Source organism: Engystomops pustulosus, chromosome 1 (genome assembly GCF_040894005.1).
Source record: "Engystomops pustulosus chromosome 1, aEngPut4.maternal, whole genome shotgun sequence".
Taxonomy (NCBI): domain Eukaryota; kingdom Metazoa; phylum Chordata; class Amphibia; order Anura; family Leptodactylidae; genus Engystomops; species Engystomops pustulosus.
Genome location: NC_092411.1, coordinates 38,089,060 through 38,110,021, shown reverse-complemented (window position 1 = coordinate 38,110,021; position 20,962 = coordinate 38,089,060). Strand labels below are relative to the sequence as shown.

General features: G+C 41.8%; 1 protein-coding gene across 1 annotated transcript; it reads right to left on the bottom strand.

The window, feature by feature from the left end:
- Positions 1-5,393: 5,393 nt before the first annotated feature.
- ENC1 (ectodermal-neural cortex 1) lies at positions 5,394-18,642 on the bottom strand. The gene is made up of 3 exons (XM_072138568.1): positions 18,303-18,642; positions 10,208-12,007; positions 5,394-7,936 (listed from the first exon to the last, which is right to left on the bottom strand). Exon 2 carries the CDS (start codon positions 11,994-11,996, stop codon positions 10,227-10,229), a length of 1,770 nt encoding a protein of 589 aa, XP_071994669.1. The 5' UTR covers positions 11,997-12,007; positions 18,303-18,642; the 3' UTR covers positions 5,394-7,936; positions 10,208-10,226.
- Between the last annotated feature and the right edge of the window lie 2,320 nt (positions 18,643-20,962).

Below are 20,962 nucleotides of genomic sequence, written 5' to 3'. Positions count from 1 at the left end.
TTGGCATTGGTTGGCAACTCTGGTAGCAAACAATACTTTTAGGTTACATTTAAATAATGGGACAACAAATCTCTCCCTTCTCTCATTGATTCCCTGTCTGATGTCAGAGAAGTGATCCAATCATCTTCAAGACCAGTGGTTCAGCATCTCATATAAGGTTTTGTGGGTTATTGCGCTTGGTCTATACTGACCTAGCAAATATTTATTCTGTATTCTGGTATATTTGACCTTTTGTGGACTGAATTGTCCTCTTGGTTCAGACTCAATTTTGTCCTCATCTCGACTTTGGCATAGGAAGGGAACGTTGACCAGTTGTCTCCTACCGCTGTGGGTTGATAGACCAATTCGGCAGGGACAGCTGGGAAGGATGTTTAGTCTCAGGGCCCACTGCCCTTGTCTATTTCATCAGTCTCTTTCCTGACTATGCATAATACAACCATTCCATTAAAAAGTAGAGCATGTCCTAGTTCTGATCGATAGAAAAAAATGTAAGCTACAAGGTTGCAACTTCACAACGATAAATTTAAGAAAATGCCCATGCTTCAAAGAGCCGAGACTCAGCCCAGCCGTGGGCATTCTTCTGATTCTGGTATCCTGCCACAAAGCCATTGTGGGCCAAAAACAAGTGTAAGACTTTACAACTGGCAAGACAATCAGATTTTCAGATAAAACAAATTCTGAATTGTTGATTGTTGATAAGATGACAAACCATCCTCTAGTTATGTCCCAGACAAAACATGGCTTATCTCATGCGATGTATCACTACTATGTTTATTCACACGCAATGCAATGTTATAGTCTATTTAACACAACATCTGCATGAAGTTTGCATGTTTTTCCATGTTTGTGTGGGTTTCCTTTAAGTTTTGCGACTTCCGATTGCACTCTGAACAGATAGGTGACAGACCTACAAAGACTCTGATGAAACGGATGAACATCGAGCATATAGAGACTGAATGCAATAAGTGTGGTTGGGTCAAGAGGTTTTTCACGAAGTGGAAGCCTTTTATAACTATCCACAGTCTTTTATATGAAGAAAAGAAACAGTAGCTGACCTCTTGCATAAAAGGTACCTGACCGAAAACCTAAGAGGTACATTAGATGTCCTGCTGGTGAAGAGACAGTGTCGGACTTGGTTTCCTTTAGCCAGTGATGGCGAACCTATGACACGCGTAGCCATTTTCAGTGACACACAGCGGCCCGAGAGTTAAGTTTCATCCTCGGCTCCTGCGAGGCTGAGGGATAGTCACGCATTGAGCTCCCAGCACAAAATGCCATACTATAGTTATTTAAACTATAAATATAACAAAATTATAGGGTTTTTTTTTTGTCAAGGTGACACACCACCCGATTAATGCTCGGTTTTTATGGTGAATTTTGACACACCAAGCTCAAAAGGTTGCCCATCACTGCCTTTGGCCCACCAGAGAAAATCAATTTGGGGGCCCACTCTTCATTATCCCACAGGAAATATACTCTAGCAGCCTCCATATTGTGGTGTTTTCTGATGGACCTCTGGGGTTCCGTATTGGGTTGAGCCAGGGCCCACCGGAGGATCCTCTGGTACTCTGGTGGGTTAATTCGACACTGTGTAGAGATGCTCAGAATCCCCCCTCCTTGTTGTTGGTGATATGTAAGCAACTTTGCCCCAATTTAGCAAGCTCTGCAGAAACTGTGTGTGCTATATAAATAAAGGAATTATTATTATTCTCCCCAACTTTTTGTGTGTTCCTTTTGTTTGTCAGATTTATGTCAGTATGTTGTTTATGTACTCAAAAATCAGCCGCCCCTGTCTGTGCTACCTAGTATGCTAAATAAAATAATAATTAGTATAATTACAGTGTATGTTAAATAGATTTTTTTTAATATCCATGCTCTATCCATAGAATAGGTCAATAATATCAGATGAGGTGAGGGTCTGACACTTGGGACCCCCAACAATCACCTGATTTTTGTTGCCCCCCGCAGTACATCTTCTATTCCAGTTAAAAGAAGTCAAGCTGCAGTAACATAGCTGGACCCCTACACAGAGAACAGGGGGGTTATCTAGCCCTCCAGACACTTTTTATACTGATTATACACAGACTCATGTTAGGTCATCAGTATGGGATCTGTGGGGATCTGACAACCAGACCATGCACCAAACAGGTTGGTGCACAATTTTTCAGTTTCAATGTATGCAGTGTACAGATCTGTTACCAGAAGGCCTGAAGCTCTACTGTCATTTACTTTATATCTTTAAAAGGAACAGGTCACCACCAGGGTCGCCATCAGGGGGGTTTAGTGTGACTTTACTCAGGGGGCCCCATGGATGAGAAGGGGCCCCAAGTCACAGGATACCCTCCTACCTTCCTAGGTGCAGGGAACTCACTGTGAAGACAGGACCAGATTATCATTCTGTGGGGGGCTGGGGCCCACAAAATTTGTCAGTCAAGGGTTACAGTAGTAGAACAACTAAAAAAGGCCCAAATGTTGCGGCGTAGCACTGGCCTAATAGTGGATTTCATCACTGACAACTTTGTTCACTTCCAGCCATCATATGTACTGTATGGCTAATATATTCACATTATTATATATGGGCCTTTTCTGTTTCTTGTCTTTTAACCCCTGACACACATCCAATGGTTAGAAACATTTTTCACTTCTAGTCACTCTCCCCTCCGACAGGTGTCAGCGAGTCTGAATGGAGCCTAAACAATCCGACGTATAGTGGAAGGCTGACCATTGTTAACCGTTTCTACAGCAACTGGTGCAGAGAAAAGGAGGAACCTCCACGTCTTCTGCCAAGGTTTTATGTGCGCGGTGCTGTGAATCACTTCAGCGTGTGGGACGTTTTTGTAGCTTTTTCTAAATTCATTCCCCTCGGCAGCGGTGGAGTAACAAGCCTAAATTCCCACATCAATGGGAGAAGCATGAGTCCAGAATGTTCCCTATGGAGCGGAGAGGCCCACCCGGACTTCACCTCCTCCCAAGCCTACACACAGTAATTAATAGAGGCAATGGATCAGACCGCTGTCTCACTTCAACTACAGTGAATGTAGAAGTAGCCTAAAAAGACGACCACAAATGTTATTCAAATATTGTAACGGGAGAACTATACTAAAATATGATGGAAACATTTCAGAGTCCTTATTAACCATGCATTCAATGCAAAGACCACAGTTTCAGATCTTAAGAAGTTAGTCAACCATCCAAGACTGATGATTAAAGCCTCTCTTCACTTCAACCGCAGTCGCCTGCTAGAGATGGGAGTTTTGCAAATGACTTAAGTAGTTCGTTGTTCCAGGGCTTGAAGTACAGAGATAGAAGCCAGGGCCCCAGGTTTTAGCTAGAAAACACATGACGGTACAAATCAACATGAGGTCAAGAGGAGAAATCCTCAAGGCTAGAGAAGACTTTGTATATCTTCTCCACGTAAACAAATTCATCTTATTTTTTAGGTAATTGTAATGAATTCCTTAACTTAAAGTGACCTACCAGAAAGGCTTTATTCCCATGTCTTTATATTTTAGATAAGTATCCTCCATGATTGGAATGCACTTGTTGAAGATAACAGATGTGGTGACCATGGAAAACATTCAACATTCCAAAAATATCTCCCCCCCCCTCCCAAAAAAAAAAAAAGAAAAAGATTATTTTGCTATAAATTATCAGGTCTTGGATAATTCTTTGGGCGAAAGTTAGCATTATTTGCAAGTGTTTGATGTATCCACCACCCTTCCTGACAAATCCTAGAGGGTGTAAATTCAGCGTTGATGGGGCGGATCTAAGCCAGGAGAAACCTAGCGTATATATGTATAGCCTACACCTTAATAAGCGCAGAGTACTGCACAGTCATGGGGCAGGTACGCCAGCTTAGGTCTTGATAAATCTGCCCCTCTGAGTAGAGATTGAAGCACTGTTACCATATTGACCAAATGACGCATGCAAGCAGGTACGTAACTACAGTGGTAGCAGCCATAACAGCTGCTATGAGGCACACAGTGTTAGGGGGCCCCAGCATCCCACCTGACACACTTAAGAATGGAAGATATTCATCATAATACACATATAATGCTGTACATTATACAGCATAATATGCCTATAACTGTGCCCATCTTTCATAGTACATAGCACGAATTGGCAGCTCAGATAAGAATTATCGGGGGAGAGGGAGGGGACAGCAGAATGACAGGACTAGGGATCTTTCATCTCTAATTACTGCCGTCTACTTCTCCATGTGACGAGGAGCTACTGGGACAGATCTGTGTAAGGCTGCATTCACACTAACGCAAGGGGGACGTATATACGGGCGACGTATATACGGCCGATATACGTCCCCCATAGACGGCAATGGACGCGCGGCGCCCTACGGGAGCAGTATGTCCTATTTTTTCAGGGCATACGGCACCGTGCGCCATATATCCCTATGGAGAGGGGCGGGGGTGAGCAGCGCTCTCCCCCTCCTCCTTTCCCCCCGCGCTACCGTGTGCCAGCCGCGCTACGATACGGCGGGCACCGGTCGTGTGAATCCAGCCTTAGCGTATAATTGTATATATCAGAGCATAAATGTGTGTATGAGTGTATAAATGTGTGAGTGGACAAATTTTCAGAGGGGGTAGGAGGCCCCATTCAGAAGTCTGCTATGGGTCCCCGCCTCTCCCAGTTACACCCCTGCATGTAGGATATGTCTAGCTTTAGTCAATGTAGTGTCCAACCAGGCTCCACCAATAGCGATTCAACGTGGACATAAGACTCAAATCCCAGTGGATTTCTCATAATCACATGATTAAATTATCCAGGGCTGTTTTTTTCCATTTAACTCATTTACCCTTCTATCCATCCACTAGTGTCGAGGATTTTAGTATCATACTAATTTTCCCCTATTGAATAAATTATCATCTTAAAAAAAAAGTGTTATTCCATTTCAGCAATCTGTTCGCCCTTTTAACTTGCTCTTGAATTGAAAGCCCATTAAGTTTTCAGATGAGGGAGAGACTGTTGCCGTTGCTAATTCAGTCTCGGTGTCAAAGAATTTAGTGGTTCTTTCCAGTTAAAAGGCTTGTGTAAGATCTGTTGTAATCTATCTACGAAACCACGTTACAATATTAGGTTCTAACCACATTTCTTCCCAAGAATTCCATAGGTTTCCGCCTAAACTTTGAGCTCTAATTAAAGATGATAAAATGTGGGGTTAGACTGAGGCAGATGTTAATCTCTTCCCATGGTGTTTCTGTTAATGTCGTCCAAGTCGAGGTTATAATAATAAAGCATGGGGGCCTTTGAAGAAAAATTGGATCCATTACACCTCAAATCTCCGACAATCAAGAATCAATCTAAACGTATACAACATTGAGACATAAAAGCCGTATCCTATCAACTAAGAAAACACAAGGAACAAAAGACACAAAAAATATTTAAACAGTGCAATTTTATTATTTTCTTACCACAAATTCACTTTTAAAGAAAATGCAACAAGTATACAGCGGAGAACGAGAAAAACACGTACAAAACGAACGGCTTCGGCAAAAACCGAGAAATTCCAATGAATAAATAAATAAATAACTTTGGGTGATGTCAATACCGATCAAACGAGCAGACAATTAACAGTTATACAAAAGACGACAGTGACGACAAAGTATTTAACAAGAGGCAAAGATGAGAAGTTGGTGGTTTAAGGACCAGGTAAGAACGGAATAACACTGTACAGACACTACGTGCCAACAAGTTGTAATATACAAAGGAAGAGGATGACGGGTGACCTGCCGGGCGGATGGCCTGAGAAAGTGACCTCCGCGGCTTCTTATATTACCACTGTGTATAATTAAAGGACAGGTCTTGTTACACCGGCAGCTTCAGTAAAAGAGGCCGCTGCCCTCCTTCATGGTCTTCCTTGACCTTTACACTGATTCCATTACAGCTGTATTTTTACCTTTGCAGCATTGCAACTTGAGTTTATGAGTTATCCCTAGCATCCTCATCGGAAATAGGACATGGATACAAAAGTCATGTGTGCGTTTCCAGGACTCTATGAAGAAACTGCTTGTGAAATCCACTCACTTGTCACATAATAACCATTAACAAGGGGTCCGTCACCACGCAGGCTGCTAATGTTAGTGCCTTGAGAGGGAGATTTAGGGGCAGCAGCTGTGATACATATGTGTGAAGAGTCACATTTAATAAAGCTGCAAGCAAGAGCTCTAGTTGGGCATTCTTCACCCTTCAACAACTTCTCTGATGGTATTTCTATCACATTGGCGATGTGAGTGCCACTTACTACTAGCTACACTCAACACTTGGTATCTATTGTGCAAATTGGATGGCGGATTATTTACCCTCTCGATGTTAGGTTTGTATTCTAAGAACCCTTCTATGTATGTGTAGTGTTCATGGACAATTCCTTTAAATGGTCATCAAAGTCAGCTAAAGGATTTTAGTAGTAATTGAATGTATTATAGGATGTGTAGAGCTGCTTTTTATCAGGGAGACCCATCTCTATGACCTTCATAAATCCTAATCGGTTTAGTAGATATTGACTGCTATGGTACTCTTCCTTCTCATTGAGCTCGGAGAGAGGTTTTTCGTTTTCTGCTCCATTAAAAAAAACACCACATTACTCCCTCACCATATATATGCCAGTGTGCATTCAACATCACACTAAAAATATGCAAATCAGATGAATGCATGCATTTTTTATGATAAGGTAGTCATAGTGTGTATTGGGTGGATAGTCACATTGAAGTCAATTTTGGAATCATTGACTCCTTAATGGTGATGACTCTGGATGGCCACTCTATACAAGTAAATTTGTCTTGTATCTGTACTCAAAGTGTCATATATGTCATATAATGAAAGTATTTATATAGCAGTATAGATTTAGCAGAGCTGAGCTTGTCATTTGGGACAGATCACTATGAAATCATGACGTGTTGTCCCTCACATGATGAGGTCACCCCATCTGACAACCCCGGCCATTTCTGCAACCACGACGATCATTTAATAGGAATTCACTCCATATGGGAAGTCAGCCCTGCTACATCTGTAATTTATCATATCCGATACTGCTGAACCCACACAATGAATTTCTGACATTAACGTAAGCAGATACATTCTCGGTATTAATATCTGGCTGAAGACCAGATTCACATAATTTGCAATGCTGCATGCAAGGAAGAAAACACAGCGTCCTGAAATGTTGCAGTGGTCTTTACACATACAATCATGTAACCAGGCCTTACACATGTCAATACAACTACAGGCATTGTATCAGCATGCAGACAGCACAGGACAATAAATAGACAACTGGGAATGTAAGAACAAAGTCATATATAAATAGGCAAATGAAATGGCAATGGATTCTGGGGAATAAGACATCCAATATTTGTTCACAGTTTTTTTCCTTCTGGCTAGGTTACAGTTGTGGTTTTTATGCTTTGTTAATGTTGAGAATGCGTTAAACCGCAACTTTCGAAAATGCCCATGGCATAGCCCACTTGTGCAGTCTTAAGTCAAGATATGTGCGGCTAGAACTGTATACAACGTGACATATTTGCTACTTGGAACCCGCCAGCTTCCCCCACAGCTGGTGCTGACATTTCTATCTCCCTTGGAATCAGATGATAAACTCGTCCGCGGAGAGAAACTGTCCAGATGGATTCAAGCAATGCAGACATATTAAATAGGCCCCTGGGGGTTCCAATTGCAAAACCAAAAACAACATTTTCCTTTTGATACATTGGATTCAGAGCATAAGGAGTTAATACTGATATCTGAAGCACAATACAACCAAAAATGCATCTTCAGTTCAGGAATATCTTAACCGTGGCTGCTGCGGGAGCGCCAGAATCCCCAGCTGCAGGAGGGAGAATGTAGGATTGGCAAACGTCTTCAGTTAAGATCAAAAGTCCTTTTGTCGTGTTCATCTAAGAGCTGGCCTAGAATCTTCACAGCTGAGGTCCTGTGTGGTGGACAAAAGACAGACGGAGGACAGCCATTAGTCTCCAGTATCACAGGCAGATGTACAGCAAATAAACCACAATCAAATGATCCGTCACCCATATAATAGCCACAAAATGACACGATAATCATATTACTAAATCCTAAACAAGATTAGTCACCTCGCACCACGGGGATTTCATAGTAAACTGTGCTCTGCTATAGAGACCGGGCTTATTAATGTGTAATGTCTAGCTTGGAGCAATTCTTGAAAGGGCCTGAAAGCAATTCTCCGGAGATGTCAAATGTAGAACCAGAGAAACAGAAAGTCAATTTCTATAATAGGGAAGGTGCTTTAAAAAAAACAATAACTGCACACACCAGGGTCAGCTCCAGGTTTCAGTAGGCCCTGGGCGGCAGAACCTCAGTAGGCCCCTTTGCAGTGAACTCATGTGGCAGCATTAACAAATCAGAAACTAAAAAAACAGTCCCCTGTTCCATAAAATATTCCCTAGATTATCATACCAAACAGCCCCCTCGTGGTTATTTTATGTATAAGAGCATTGCTTGGATATCTAGCCTTATTCACTTTCATAGGGGGTACTGAAAAAGGGAATTTCTAGGTTCATAAAACATGACCACTGGAGACCAGGAGCTAAGGGACATGTAGATTGTGACCTCTCACAGGCATGGTCCTCCTTCCACCTGGTTCCTGATCACTGTAGTGTTTGTACTTGTCTATATGTAACGTACGTGAACCCCTTACTGATTGTTTAGCACCATGGAATTGATGGTGCAGAAGTCCTGAGGTGATACAGTTGAAACCAGAAGTCCTGGACTCAAGCCCTACTCATAGTCCAGTGTTCAGACCCCTCAACCACTAAACAGCTATGGCCTCCCGTGGTAATACTATATCCTTGGTTAACTCTTTAGAACTTTGAATTAAATACTATATAGAACTTCAGTTCACTTATTTTTCTAATGTACCCTTCTACATAAGGACTATGCCTGGTAAAATCTTTCCAAGTGGCAGAACTCAAGCCATAATCACATCTTCAGTCAGCACCAAGGCGGCTGGATTACATTGGAATGAGGTTACCTGCCCTGACCCTGGTTCATACACTTAAAGAAACTAGGATTACAGGTCGGCTGGCCTTCAATATCTTAACTATCTGTGAAGCCACACCTGCCCCATGAGGTCAAAGAAGTGAGGGGGGCGAGAAAGAAAAGTTTCATGTAACAGTTCCCCAGCGGATTATTAATCATGCTCCAAACTTCTAAGGAATGAGACAAGGCGGAGAAAAATGAATAATAGGAAGGCGAGACCTTCACAGGACTTAACCCTTACTGACAACATGAGAGCGAGGAATCTTTTGTTTTATTTACACCTCTACAAGGAGTCGGAAATGTGTGTGGATGGATGAAACACTTAGCATACTTGTGATAAAAGATGTTTGCTGAAACAACAGAGCATGGAGAGGGGGACGTCACAGTCTTTCTTCTCAAGAGTTATGTACTGTATAAGCAAAAGGGGGGAGGAGGGCAAACAAGGTCCTACGCCCAAGCTGAGAGCCCTCTCTACATGACCTTGAATATGTTTGTCTGTCAATGCTCAAAGCACTCAAATATGAAAAGAGTCTTACTATTAATTGTACTGGCATAATTCAGAGACAATGGAAAGAAAGACCAGGCATGTATCATGTATTGTAACCACTAATTAATAAGGTCCCATCTGCCCCATTACCCATCCAAACTGGCTATATCCCAAGGCAAATCCCAATCCCATAGAATACACATGTAATTGCCGTACACTTGAACTGTCTGGGGAAAATTATTAGGATATAAATAACAGGTTTCCCATCAGTAGCAGAGGTTCCTACTCCTACCATCCCCAATAGGCAAGGTCTATCAAATACTAATCCACTCTGCAGCTGGTAAGCAATAAAGGACCCCTACTGAATCAAATGGTCATTCAGTCAACATGTGAGGCCTTTGAGGGCTGACCATACACATCAGATTAAAGAAGACTGAATCTGCCATTTCCAGAGGACCAACTGACTGTCTAATGTGTACGAACGTATGTAACTTTCACCAAAAAGCAGAAGATATATTTAGATATGCCTGACCCCGGTGTTATTATGGTAGATAGTACAGATACCATTGGCTGTGGCCTTTCAATATTGTGATAGACTATTTGGGTCTATGATCAATGGGAATACAAATCATTATATTGTGTCACCAAATCTTCAGTGATATTTGTTGTTGGAATTGAATCCTATGACATGAAACTTACCATGCCAGTCTACAGTGCTTTACGATGGCAGATGTTTCCATGTGCTCACAAATGCCGTGGGGATAAGGGAATAGGGCACTGTAGTTATGCTGTTCCATGCATCAATTGTTGGGTCATAACAGTCTAAGGTTTTGCACCTCTGAATTCCAAAGTACCCTCCAACTACAAACAGTTTATTGCCAGACGCTACAGCGTGGCAGCTCATTCTTTTGGCCGTCACATCACCAGCTTTAGTCCATTGATATGTTTCACTGTTGAATTTATAAGCTGAACAGGCAGAGAATTCAGTATCCCCTCCCATGATGAAGATCTGGGTTCCTAAAACAGCTGCTGCTGTGTAGCGCCAGGGCTGCGGACAAGTGGCCGGAACACTCCATCTGTTTTCAGAAGGATCATAACATTGAACCTTGGGCAACTTATCGTGGCTTACGCTAGTTCCCCCAAAGGCAAACAATTTAAGCTTTGCACTAACCACAGCAGCATTGCTGACACCTTCTCGAAGAGGAGCCACCATGGTCCACTTGTTGGTTGCTGGGTCATACTGTTCAACTTGTTTCAGGGACACTGATGGAGATGCTGGGAGTGAACCAGTGGCTGCTGTGTGGCCCCCTACTACATACAAACAGTGTTTCAGTTCAGCAGACCCATGGCCAAACCGTGCCACCAGCATTGGGGCAGCCTTTGACCACTCTTCATGAAGGGTATCATAGACCCATACGTCCTTCGAAACACCATTTTCTGAACCCCTTCCACCAGTGATATAGACTTTGCAGCCAATAGCACATGCACTGAATTCTTTGCGAGGACTTGGAATGTCTGCCTTGGGTATGATTTCTTTTGCCTTCTGGTCAACAAGGTATAATTTATCACACATGAAAGTCTGTCCGCCTAGAAGAAACAAAGCATGGCCGGTTTTGCGAGGTTTTGCACACATACTTGTCACTACTCCATCATTTTGCAAAATCTTTAACTTGCACCTTATTGCTTCTTCTACAAGCTCTTTGCTCTTTTTCTGTTTAATGATCAGCTCTTCCATGGCCACATTCTCCATGAGATATATGGCTGGTAATAGGGCTAGTCGTACAGTCTGGAGCAGCTCAGGTAAGTAACAGCAACGTTTGTTTAGATCATAATTAATCCAGTTCATGGCTGACTCATACACCATACGCTCATCTTCCGTTTCCAGTTCTTCATGGGATAAGAGTTGGACAACAAACTCTTTGGGTAACTGTAGAAAATCTTCAGTTTTGCAGATGGTTTGAAAGTTGGTAAGGCACATTCTCCAAGACAGTTCATACAGCTTAGTGCATTGATGGGCATCGGAGAGGAGCAGCATGCCTAGACAGTTGGTTGGATGAAGGTTCTTCTCCAAGAACTCAGCACATGCATCTCTGATATCCTCAAACTCTAACATATCTCCAGCTTCCAAAAGTGATTCAGCATTTTCTTCATTTATGATGACCCTGGAGGAATATGCGTAATCCAAAAGAAGTTCTAAAACTTCTGGGTGGACAGCATCATGAAAGTTCACCTCATTGGCCTGGCTTTCTTTGAGGCCACCACTAAACATTGCTTCAAAGTAGCGACTGCAAGCAGCAAGGACCGCACGATGGCAGGGAAAGGACCGGTTTCCCGCCAGTAATAAGACATCGGTGAAGAGGCATTGCTGCCTTAAGAGGTTCAGATGAGTTAGGACATTGTCAGCATATGAAGACTTGTGGAATAGGTAGATATTCATCGAGCCGGTGCTGGCTCTGGACTTGCGGTTCTCATGTATGCTGACTGACATTTTCTCCTGTCCTGTAAGAGACAAAACAACAGATGTACAATTAGTAATTCAGACGGATGAAACAGCAAATTAACTAACTCACTTTCCCTGTTTAAATGGAAACTTACACATTCTCACTATATGGTATGATCCCAACCACTTTGTGAGCTCAACCAAAACTTGTACAAAATGTGACCAATCCGTTCACACTGGATTAGAATCATACAAGCCAATGGTATTGCTTGTCACAACAAACTGTAAAGCTGTGAAAAGTCAGATCTGTGGCAACTGCATTTAGGCTACAGCAACACTAGAACACACAAAACAGTAGAGCAAAAGTATAATACATACAAATATAAAATACAATACTGCTGATAAGTGACAATAAAAAATCTATAAAAGCAACTATTAGGAGGTCTCTAAACTCAAAAATAGACTGATCACATGGTGAGCATTAACTTAAGTTTATACAAAAGTCTAAAAAAGTTGCTTGATCCAGTTGAATCATCTTCTAACTACTCTATGAGGGAATTCTAATGATCACCATACAACCCTTTAAATTTACATCACCTAATTCAAGAGTGCGGAGAAGGAAGGAGAAGGAAGCCCCTTGATATATTGTATTATCTGTTGGCCCATCTGAAATCATTTTTTTGCTGACATCTGATGCATGTCTTGATAATGTTTATCTTCCATCTACAGATAATGTTCAAGACCTTTGTCTGACCAAAGCAAAGTGCAAATCGAAAAAACATCTATCCTATTGGATGACCTAGTACAGTGATGGTGAACCTTTTAGAGGCCGAGTGCCCAAACTGCAACCCAAAACCCCGCTTATTTATCGTAAGGTGCCAACCAAAAATTAAAGCAGTAACTTATTGCTCCCTGTTCAACAACTTTCAATCGTATTGGCCTCCTGAGGACAGCAACACAGTAGAAAGATGGAAAATTTTCATCATTTTAGCTTCTTTCCAGTTTCCCTCTGTACACAGAGAATTGTGGTGCCAGCAGGAGGTCCTCAAAAAATAATTCAACCCTGTCTTATTCTCCCTCTTCTTACAGTCCCAAGTAGCAAAGTCAGTATCAAAATATGACTGAAAGCAGCATCTTTTAAGTTTCTTGGAAAATTCTTTGAGTCTTGTCTGGTGTGCTGGGGTGATGGCCGGGTGCCTACAGAAAGGGCTCTGAGTGCCGCCTCTGGCACCCGTGCCATAGGTTCGCCACCAGTGACCTAGTATGTCCATGTAATACCTGGAGATCTCAAATATTTTAAAGGACAGTGTGTAATTCTTCATTTGGCCTGTGATGGCACTGCAGGGATATTGAGCACATAAAGCTACAGGCGGTCCCCTACTTAAGGACACCCGACTTACAGACAACCCATAGTTACAGACGGACCCCTCTGCCCACTGTGACCTCTGGTGAAGCTCTCTGGATGCTTTACTATAGTCCCAGACTGCAATGATCAGCTGTAAGGTGTCTGTAATGAAGCTTTATTGATAATTCTTGGTCCAATTAAACCAAAAATTTTGAAACTCCAATTGTCACTGGGGCAAAAGAAAAAAAATTGTCTAGAACTTCCATTATAAAATATACAGTTTCGACTTACATACAAATTCAACTTAAGAACAAACCTCCAGACCCTATCTTGTATGTAACCCGGGGACTGCCTGTACTGGTAGATTTGCCCAGACTTTACAGCATTGAGACACTTTGTGATCAACATATAGTGATGGAACACTTGTAACAAAAAGAAAATGCCCCCAAGTTTGGTTTGGTTTAAGGTTTAGTGTCTCGTTTTACAACCTCATTTCCGTAGCAAACATCTATTATCTTGATTTTAACCAACCACTTTCTGCAGGTTTTTTCCTGTATATAAAGAATGAATCATGAGTTTTATAAATAGCAGTGAATTTTACAATTTCTACATTTTTCTGCTGTTTATATGTCACGCTTTGTACTTTCCCTAATGTGGTATATGGGTGAGATATTTAAACAAATTGTTTTCCACACTGCTCTACAGTCTGGTAAAACCTGTTATCCAACATCTTCGAGATATGTGGAAGACTTGGGTTCACCCCAGCGCTGCTTATCCCTTCCTCACACTTCCATCTGTGACATTCATCCAAGTCACTTTACACATGTCACCATGTAAATAACTCAATGACAACAGAAAAACACATCTGATAGCCATGATACATGGGATAAAGGAGAAGGCAACCTCAACACCTCCATGTGTTGAAATGTGACAGCCCTGATCACTGAACTGTTCAGTGTAGATTAGTGGAGACCACTGTGGGACTCAGCACCAAAACAGGTCAACAGCTGCACAGGACATTGGGCAGGAAATACCTTTAAGATCTTAAGTTTACTGCCTCTAACTAATTAAACATCCTCCATGCAGGACTTCCTTCATTCTGATGTACATACTGAATAGTCAAGATGGGTACTAATGACACAAAATGTAGAAAAATAACCAACAAAATGGTTGTTTAAACAGGTCCTCCTAAGGACATGATTCCGAAGGTCATGACTCCATCCATACCGAAGTTGCTCACTTTTAATTGCATGCAAAAAGTTTTGATAACGTACAACCACCCTGGAAACTGGCACGAAGGTCAGCCACACACAGGGTTATAATTCGTTGAATGTGTGAGGTTCACTATTTTGCCTGAACCCTCTAGAGAATCATCTGTTACTGTATTGGACCATTGAGTCCCTGAAAGTTGACTTGTTTGCCAAATTTATACAACTTTATTCCAATGTTAGTGATCTCCCAAAAATAACTACTACAGTCTATTAAAAGGTCTTATTGATTTACACCTTTCAAAGTTTTATCAACTTCTTTTATCCACAATATGGGAGATGAATAAAATCTAACACTATGCAGGAAAAGGCAATCTAGAATCTGGATCGCCCACTCCTTTATACTGTTAGGCTTCTTTGATCTCACGTGATTGGATCCGATCCTGTTCTTGGCCATAAATACATGGCTCCTTTACAGAACTGTAATATTCCAACGTAAAACAGTCTCAATCTGGTATTACTGATCTACAAAGAAAACAACAAAGTTGCAAAACATTTCCCCGGACCCTTGGCTTAAGGATATTTATCTCTTTATCTTTATCATGCGTATATGGAATGAACATTCTGCAGTGATTTGCATACATTGGTATTACTCATAGTGCCCAGTAGGGCTCACAATCCTAATTCATTGGGGGTTATTTATTATGACTGGCTTTTTACACCAGTCATAATATTCCCCCTACGCCTGCATTCAGTGTCTCTCATCTCTGGCCTTCTCTGCCTAGTCGGACCTGTTTATACCAGGTTAAGTATAGTACATATGGCTATCTGGGATGTTCACACCCCATGTGGCTTGCAGGGATGAAAAGCCCTAAAAATGGCTTCAAAGACCCATCTTATATGCCAAGGCATTATAAATGTGGGCCATTATGTTTTTGGATTGTGGAAGAAAACTGGAGGAATCCCATCAAACATGGGAAGAGGCAGCTGCAGATGTTGCCTTTGATCAGATTCTTACCAATCCCATTGGTAGGACCTTCAACCGTCAGACTTAAATCAATGGGGAAAGGGGGAATCATCTAATGGGGTATAGCCCAATAGGTTGGATTCCCAGACATAGACCTGATACTTTCAACATTCCCTATGAAAAGGATTGGAATACCCCTTTAGAAATGTATGTTTTACCCAATGTATCTACCCCCCCCCCCCCAATAACTGCACACGGCTGTCTGGTCCAAGGAGTGATAGACAGGCCGATCTCTGGAAGGAACATAAAGGGAATGCATTCGAGTTTTATCTCCATTCCCTTAAAGGAACGAATGCAATGCCGATCATTTCTAAAGATTCCACACTACACATTTTTTCCATTGCACTTACAGCCAGACAGCGATTCTAAGGAAAGCACAGAGTGCTCTGGAAGTTCACGCTTCCCTTCTGTTGCTAACCTGTCATTCAGTAGTCAATGAAGACGACAGTGGGTGTCTGTATACTGTATAAAGATGATCTCATTACAAGGGGAAAAAAAATATGAGTATCTCACTTTTACAGTAAACTGAAGGAATTTATCTGACAGACAGAATTTATAACGCTTGCAGGCTGGAAGGAATGTACGTGTGTATCTGACTTCAAGGCCGCTTTGAAAGGTTGTCAAGACTGATCAAACCTGTGAAGTACAAGAATCAGTCACCCTCTCGGTGTTAAAAGGACTTAGAAGGGAGAACTGGAATGACTACATGTTCTGTAATCATTGATGAAAGGCTTTCAGAGACATGGTCCAGACTTGAGTTTACATACATACTGATATAACATCACTTTGAGAAGACGTTATGTCTCATATATGGTATATTCACACTATCCGATAGAGCCTTACTATAGGAGCTGGTCAATAAGAGTGCATGACATCATTGTAATGTTTCCAGATCTTATATATCCATCAAAAGTCCATGGCAAATAGATGTAGCAAGGTTGGATTTGACATTTGTCCCTAACTCATCAATATATCAGGATATCATAAAACTATCTAGGCATCTACGCAACATAAGTATCACCTGAAATCCGCTTGTACATAACATTCTCCCTAAGAATGATCCAGCCATCAACGTGCTAGACTAAACTTGCAGATCACGTGCAATGTGCACCAACAATAGCTGAACAAAGTCCAACCCAATTCATCCCAATGATTGCAGACAAGAGTACAAAGACGGTGGACATGGTCAACACTGTTCATTTCTGTAGATTTTTATCTCATGTATGAACATGTAATTCAGCATTCTGCTTGTACAACATAAGACATTGCTCCGCGTCATGTAGACAGGGTTATCATGATCTAATAGGAAGAGGCATCTTGCTGCATTTTTCAACACAAAGGGAACCTAATGTGATGGTCCTTGAAGCTTCAAAGGATCCGAACAACATATTCATATCCAAAACACAATACAATGTGACTACCAGGAGTCGAGGATTTGGCACAGGCTGACAAATGTCCAGAACCAAATCATTACTTCTAACCATTCAGTGAATACACATATTTTATCCATCCACATGGTACAGCACCACGGTGGATTTATCACATACTCTGCATAGTCAATGTGCATCTGTAACAACCACTCCTCTGAGGCGCAGCTCATGGTGGGAACACGCTTTTAGCCTAACCGAACATGACAGCTGAATATGCAGCACGTGTAAGGAGCATTAGGTGTATCCAAAGCCGTGTCTACAAAATGATTTCACACTGAACCCCCGAGTCCGGACACTGACAAGGATTTCCTCTACAACATGGCCAGTAATTAATTTCTAATCATTGCCAAACACAATGCAAATTATTTCTTAGCTCCTACATCTGCAGTGTACTATGTGGGAGTATTTTGCATAAATCAACATGTTATTTCTACACAATAATAAAACACAATAATAATATTTTCTTACGTATATGATCTTTTGCAAATATTATTTAATACACTGCATAAAATACAAAGATATAACATATATACTACTATAAGTGACACACATAAGGTTAACAACCTTAGAAGATCCTTTGTAAGCATCAACGTACCATAAAAGTAAGACACATTTTGTAATTGTCTTTGTTGCAACTAGTTTTTGGGACAATACAAATATGTAAAATGTGCTGTAGGGTGATGGGATACACATATGCGGGGGTTGGGGGTACCAGGATGGGGCAATGAATCCAGCCCTGATCCCTGGCCATGCTGTCTAGGAGCAGACACTGGAAAGCTGGGCAGGGGAACATAACAAGCATTGAGGCACAGGACACAGCGCTTCTCATTCAAATATCGCTCCTCCCTAAATTGGAAACACACAGCAAAGAACAATCCGAAAGTGCATCGCTGTTACCATAACAATCCCAAATCCAGAATTCTCGCCTGGCATTGCCAAGACTGGCATTGAAATCAATAAATAGTGCGAGTTATACGTGACTATATGTAGCAGAGCCGACTTGTTTTGTCTTTTGTGCACTGTGATAATGCAGTCATTTTTGTGCAGTCCTATGTAAATCTCATGCGCACGTTATGATATTGCAGTTTATGATTGGAAATAGGACAGCTAGCTCTGCTACGGTTGCATCCTATAAAGCTTTTATATATCATTACCGTCCACCGTTATCATCAATAGTATCAATGGAAGTAAACATATCTGGGATAAATAGACTGGATGGACCATGTGGTCCTTTTCTGCCATGTTTTTACACTATACTAAGAACTCAAAGTTATTCCGTATATACATATTTTGCCCTCTTTATACTAAATACCAGCCCAAAAATGCAACACAACAAACACTTACCCTCAGCTCATGTCACTGTGTGCGTTCTGCGCTTCCTGATGTAGCAGTGTGGATGGTTACAATTGTGTTCTTGTTACAAAGTGTCTGGCCGCAGCTGCCCAGTAATCCAGGGCTGGCAGATGATAGTCACTTGGCTTCTTCCTTGGCTTCCTGGAGGACACATGGACTACAGGCGGAGGAGGGGCGAGGATTTGCCACACAAGGGGAGTACAGAGCAGCCCTGCACTATGTCTGAGCGCTTGTGGCTCTCTGCAGACTGCCTTCATTCACACAGAGGTGTTAGAGGCACAAGGAGGAGAGAAGGCTGGATGAGCACACCCACAGTGCTCCACTACTCCTGCAGGAGGGGCTGGGGATATGCTAATGCACCCAAAAGGCTTCCTGAATGAGGACAAAGGCATTGCCAATAGCTAGCAGTGTGCTCCACTGAGGATCAGCCCAGACACATTCTCATCTCTGTATATACAAGACTCCGGCATAGCACAACAAGCTGGATCATCCTTATACTTACCTGTTTCCTCTCCCTTATGTAGCTCCAACATATTCCACCGCGCTGTAGAGTAATGGATATTTCTCACATTAGTATTCCATATATAATTATATATAACTATAAAACCATGAGATTGTGGCAGATTAGAGTAGGTGGCATGTCCCTATGCCACGGCACAGAGGTCCCACCTGTGTAGTAGGTAATCATGGCCCCCAAAGGCAAACTAGGGTGCTGTGCATTCTTGGACAGTTCTCGGGCCGTTTTTACAAAACATGCATTTTGTATATTTACAATGCGTTTTGCCCAGTTTGAATCCGTTTCACAGCTGCCTGTACTAACAGAAGTGAAGGAAAACGGATTCAAATCAGCCAAACACATGGTAAACATACAAAACGCATGCGTTCTCAGTGCGTTTTAAAATGGTCCAAGAAGGCACCGTGTGACAGCACCCTCAAGGTTCCTTTGGTTATAAATCCTTCACCTACTGATGGTTCATGGTAGAAATGAGTGGACTTGATGGTCGTGTTCGGCATTCAGGTTCGGCCGCCTGACCTGGACATATCGGCCATTAGCGGCCGATCAGCGAATCCAGGAAATTGACGCCCCTATGAACTAACCATGGCTCTGATTGGCCATCAAGTCCAGAGTATAGTGGATTATAATTTAAGCGGTTCTGACAGTAGTTTGGGACCCAAGCCTTCTAGGGAACCGACAGCCACCCAAACCACCCACCAAATTCTATACTGAGAAGGACCATCAAGCATGAAATTCCCAGACATCTGTTCTTCCTCTCAATACACATGTACACCAATCCCTTTCAGGACCTTTGAATGTCCTGCAACTACAGATTGAAAGCAGGCAGAAAAGACACATCCTCCCTTCCCCAAGAAGATGATGATTCCAGTACCATATGTAGGAAGTGAATTCTGGACTTGTAGGGGCTGTAATATTCATACAGGTCCGGTCATCTCTAGTCTTTGTACCATGGTGTATGTTCAACTGCTACCTCTACACCCCCTATACCTAAATCCAAGTGGTCAGTGTATAACATATTGCCCCACATTTACCAATGCTGTTCACAAATTAGACAAAGTAAACATAAACCTCATAGTAACAAGATCACCACAGTGATCGGTGCATCCTGATCTATGATATAACGATGGGCATTTATTAATTAAGGTGATGCTGGAACTCTGTTACATTTTTCTGTGTGATGTAAGTTTGCACGGCCAAAATTTTGCACCAAAAAAAGGAGCAAGTCGAGAGTGTCGGAAAATGCTGATAAAGGCAGGAAGGAAGGCGCAGAAAGGATTAAAAAAAATGCCAGTTTTCCATTTCAAAGGCCGTAATAAATGACCCCCAACACGTTTGTGATTTGTAGTCCTTATTCACTATTAATAATGTATGACTGATGATAAGGCTTGATCAATACACTTTATAGTGCGTGGTGTCAATGGATCCACCTAAAATGCTGATCACTAACATTATTGTTACATATACATTTTAGATACATAGTATACAGAGTTGATTATAAACCTAAACAGCCTGCAGTATGGATCCATAGCCTGGACTGCAGCACACTTCATCCCTATTCATGGAGATAGCCCCATGTATAGGACAGGGCATGGGAAGAATAGGATCTCCCTCCAGCAATTGAGAGCATGATGGTCTAGACAAGACGTCTGTACGGAGCAGTTCATTGAAATGCACATTTTCCTGATGAAGACTATTTAGGCTGTAGCTTTAAATGACCTCCTATTGATTCACAAATTATAGGCTTCTGGGAGTTATCTCCTGCATGTGCAATTATTCCCCGCTGTCAGAGGGTAAGGGATAGAAGTCATCTTATTCTAGACGGATTGGGGTAAATGTCTGATATTATTGGCAGATTATATCAGATTACTCCTTATCCAACCTCTGACAGATACTTATAATCCATAATAGTTGTGTGAGGCTTCACGCCATATGTCATTTATGAATTAGCTAATTTATATAATCTACGTCTCCTGATGTGTCATGTTATATCGTATGCGTTCATTTTTTACAACTATTTCTATGTATTTATTGCGTCCTTTTAGCTACACTAATATTTTATGTATTTATGCCTTTTGTATATTAGATTGGTGGCAGCAGTTTGTCGCCATCTAGTGGCTGCTCGAATACTGGCTCC

Coding starts and splice junctions, on each gene's coding strand:
- ENC1 (XM_072138568.1), bottom strand. CDS start 11,996: ATGTCAGTCAGCATACATGAGAACCGCAAGTCCAGAGCCAGCACCGGC.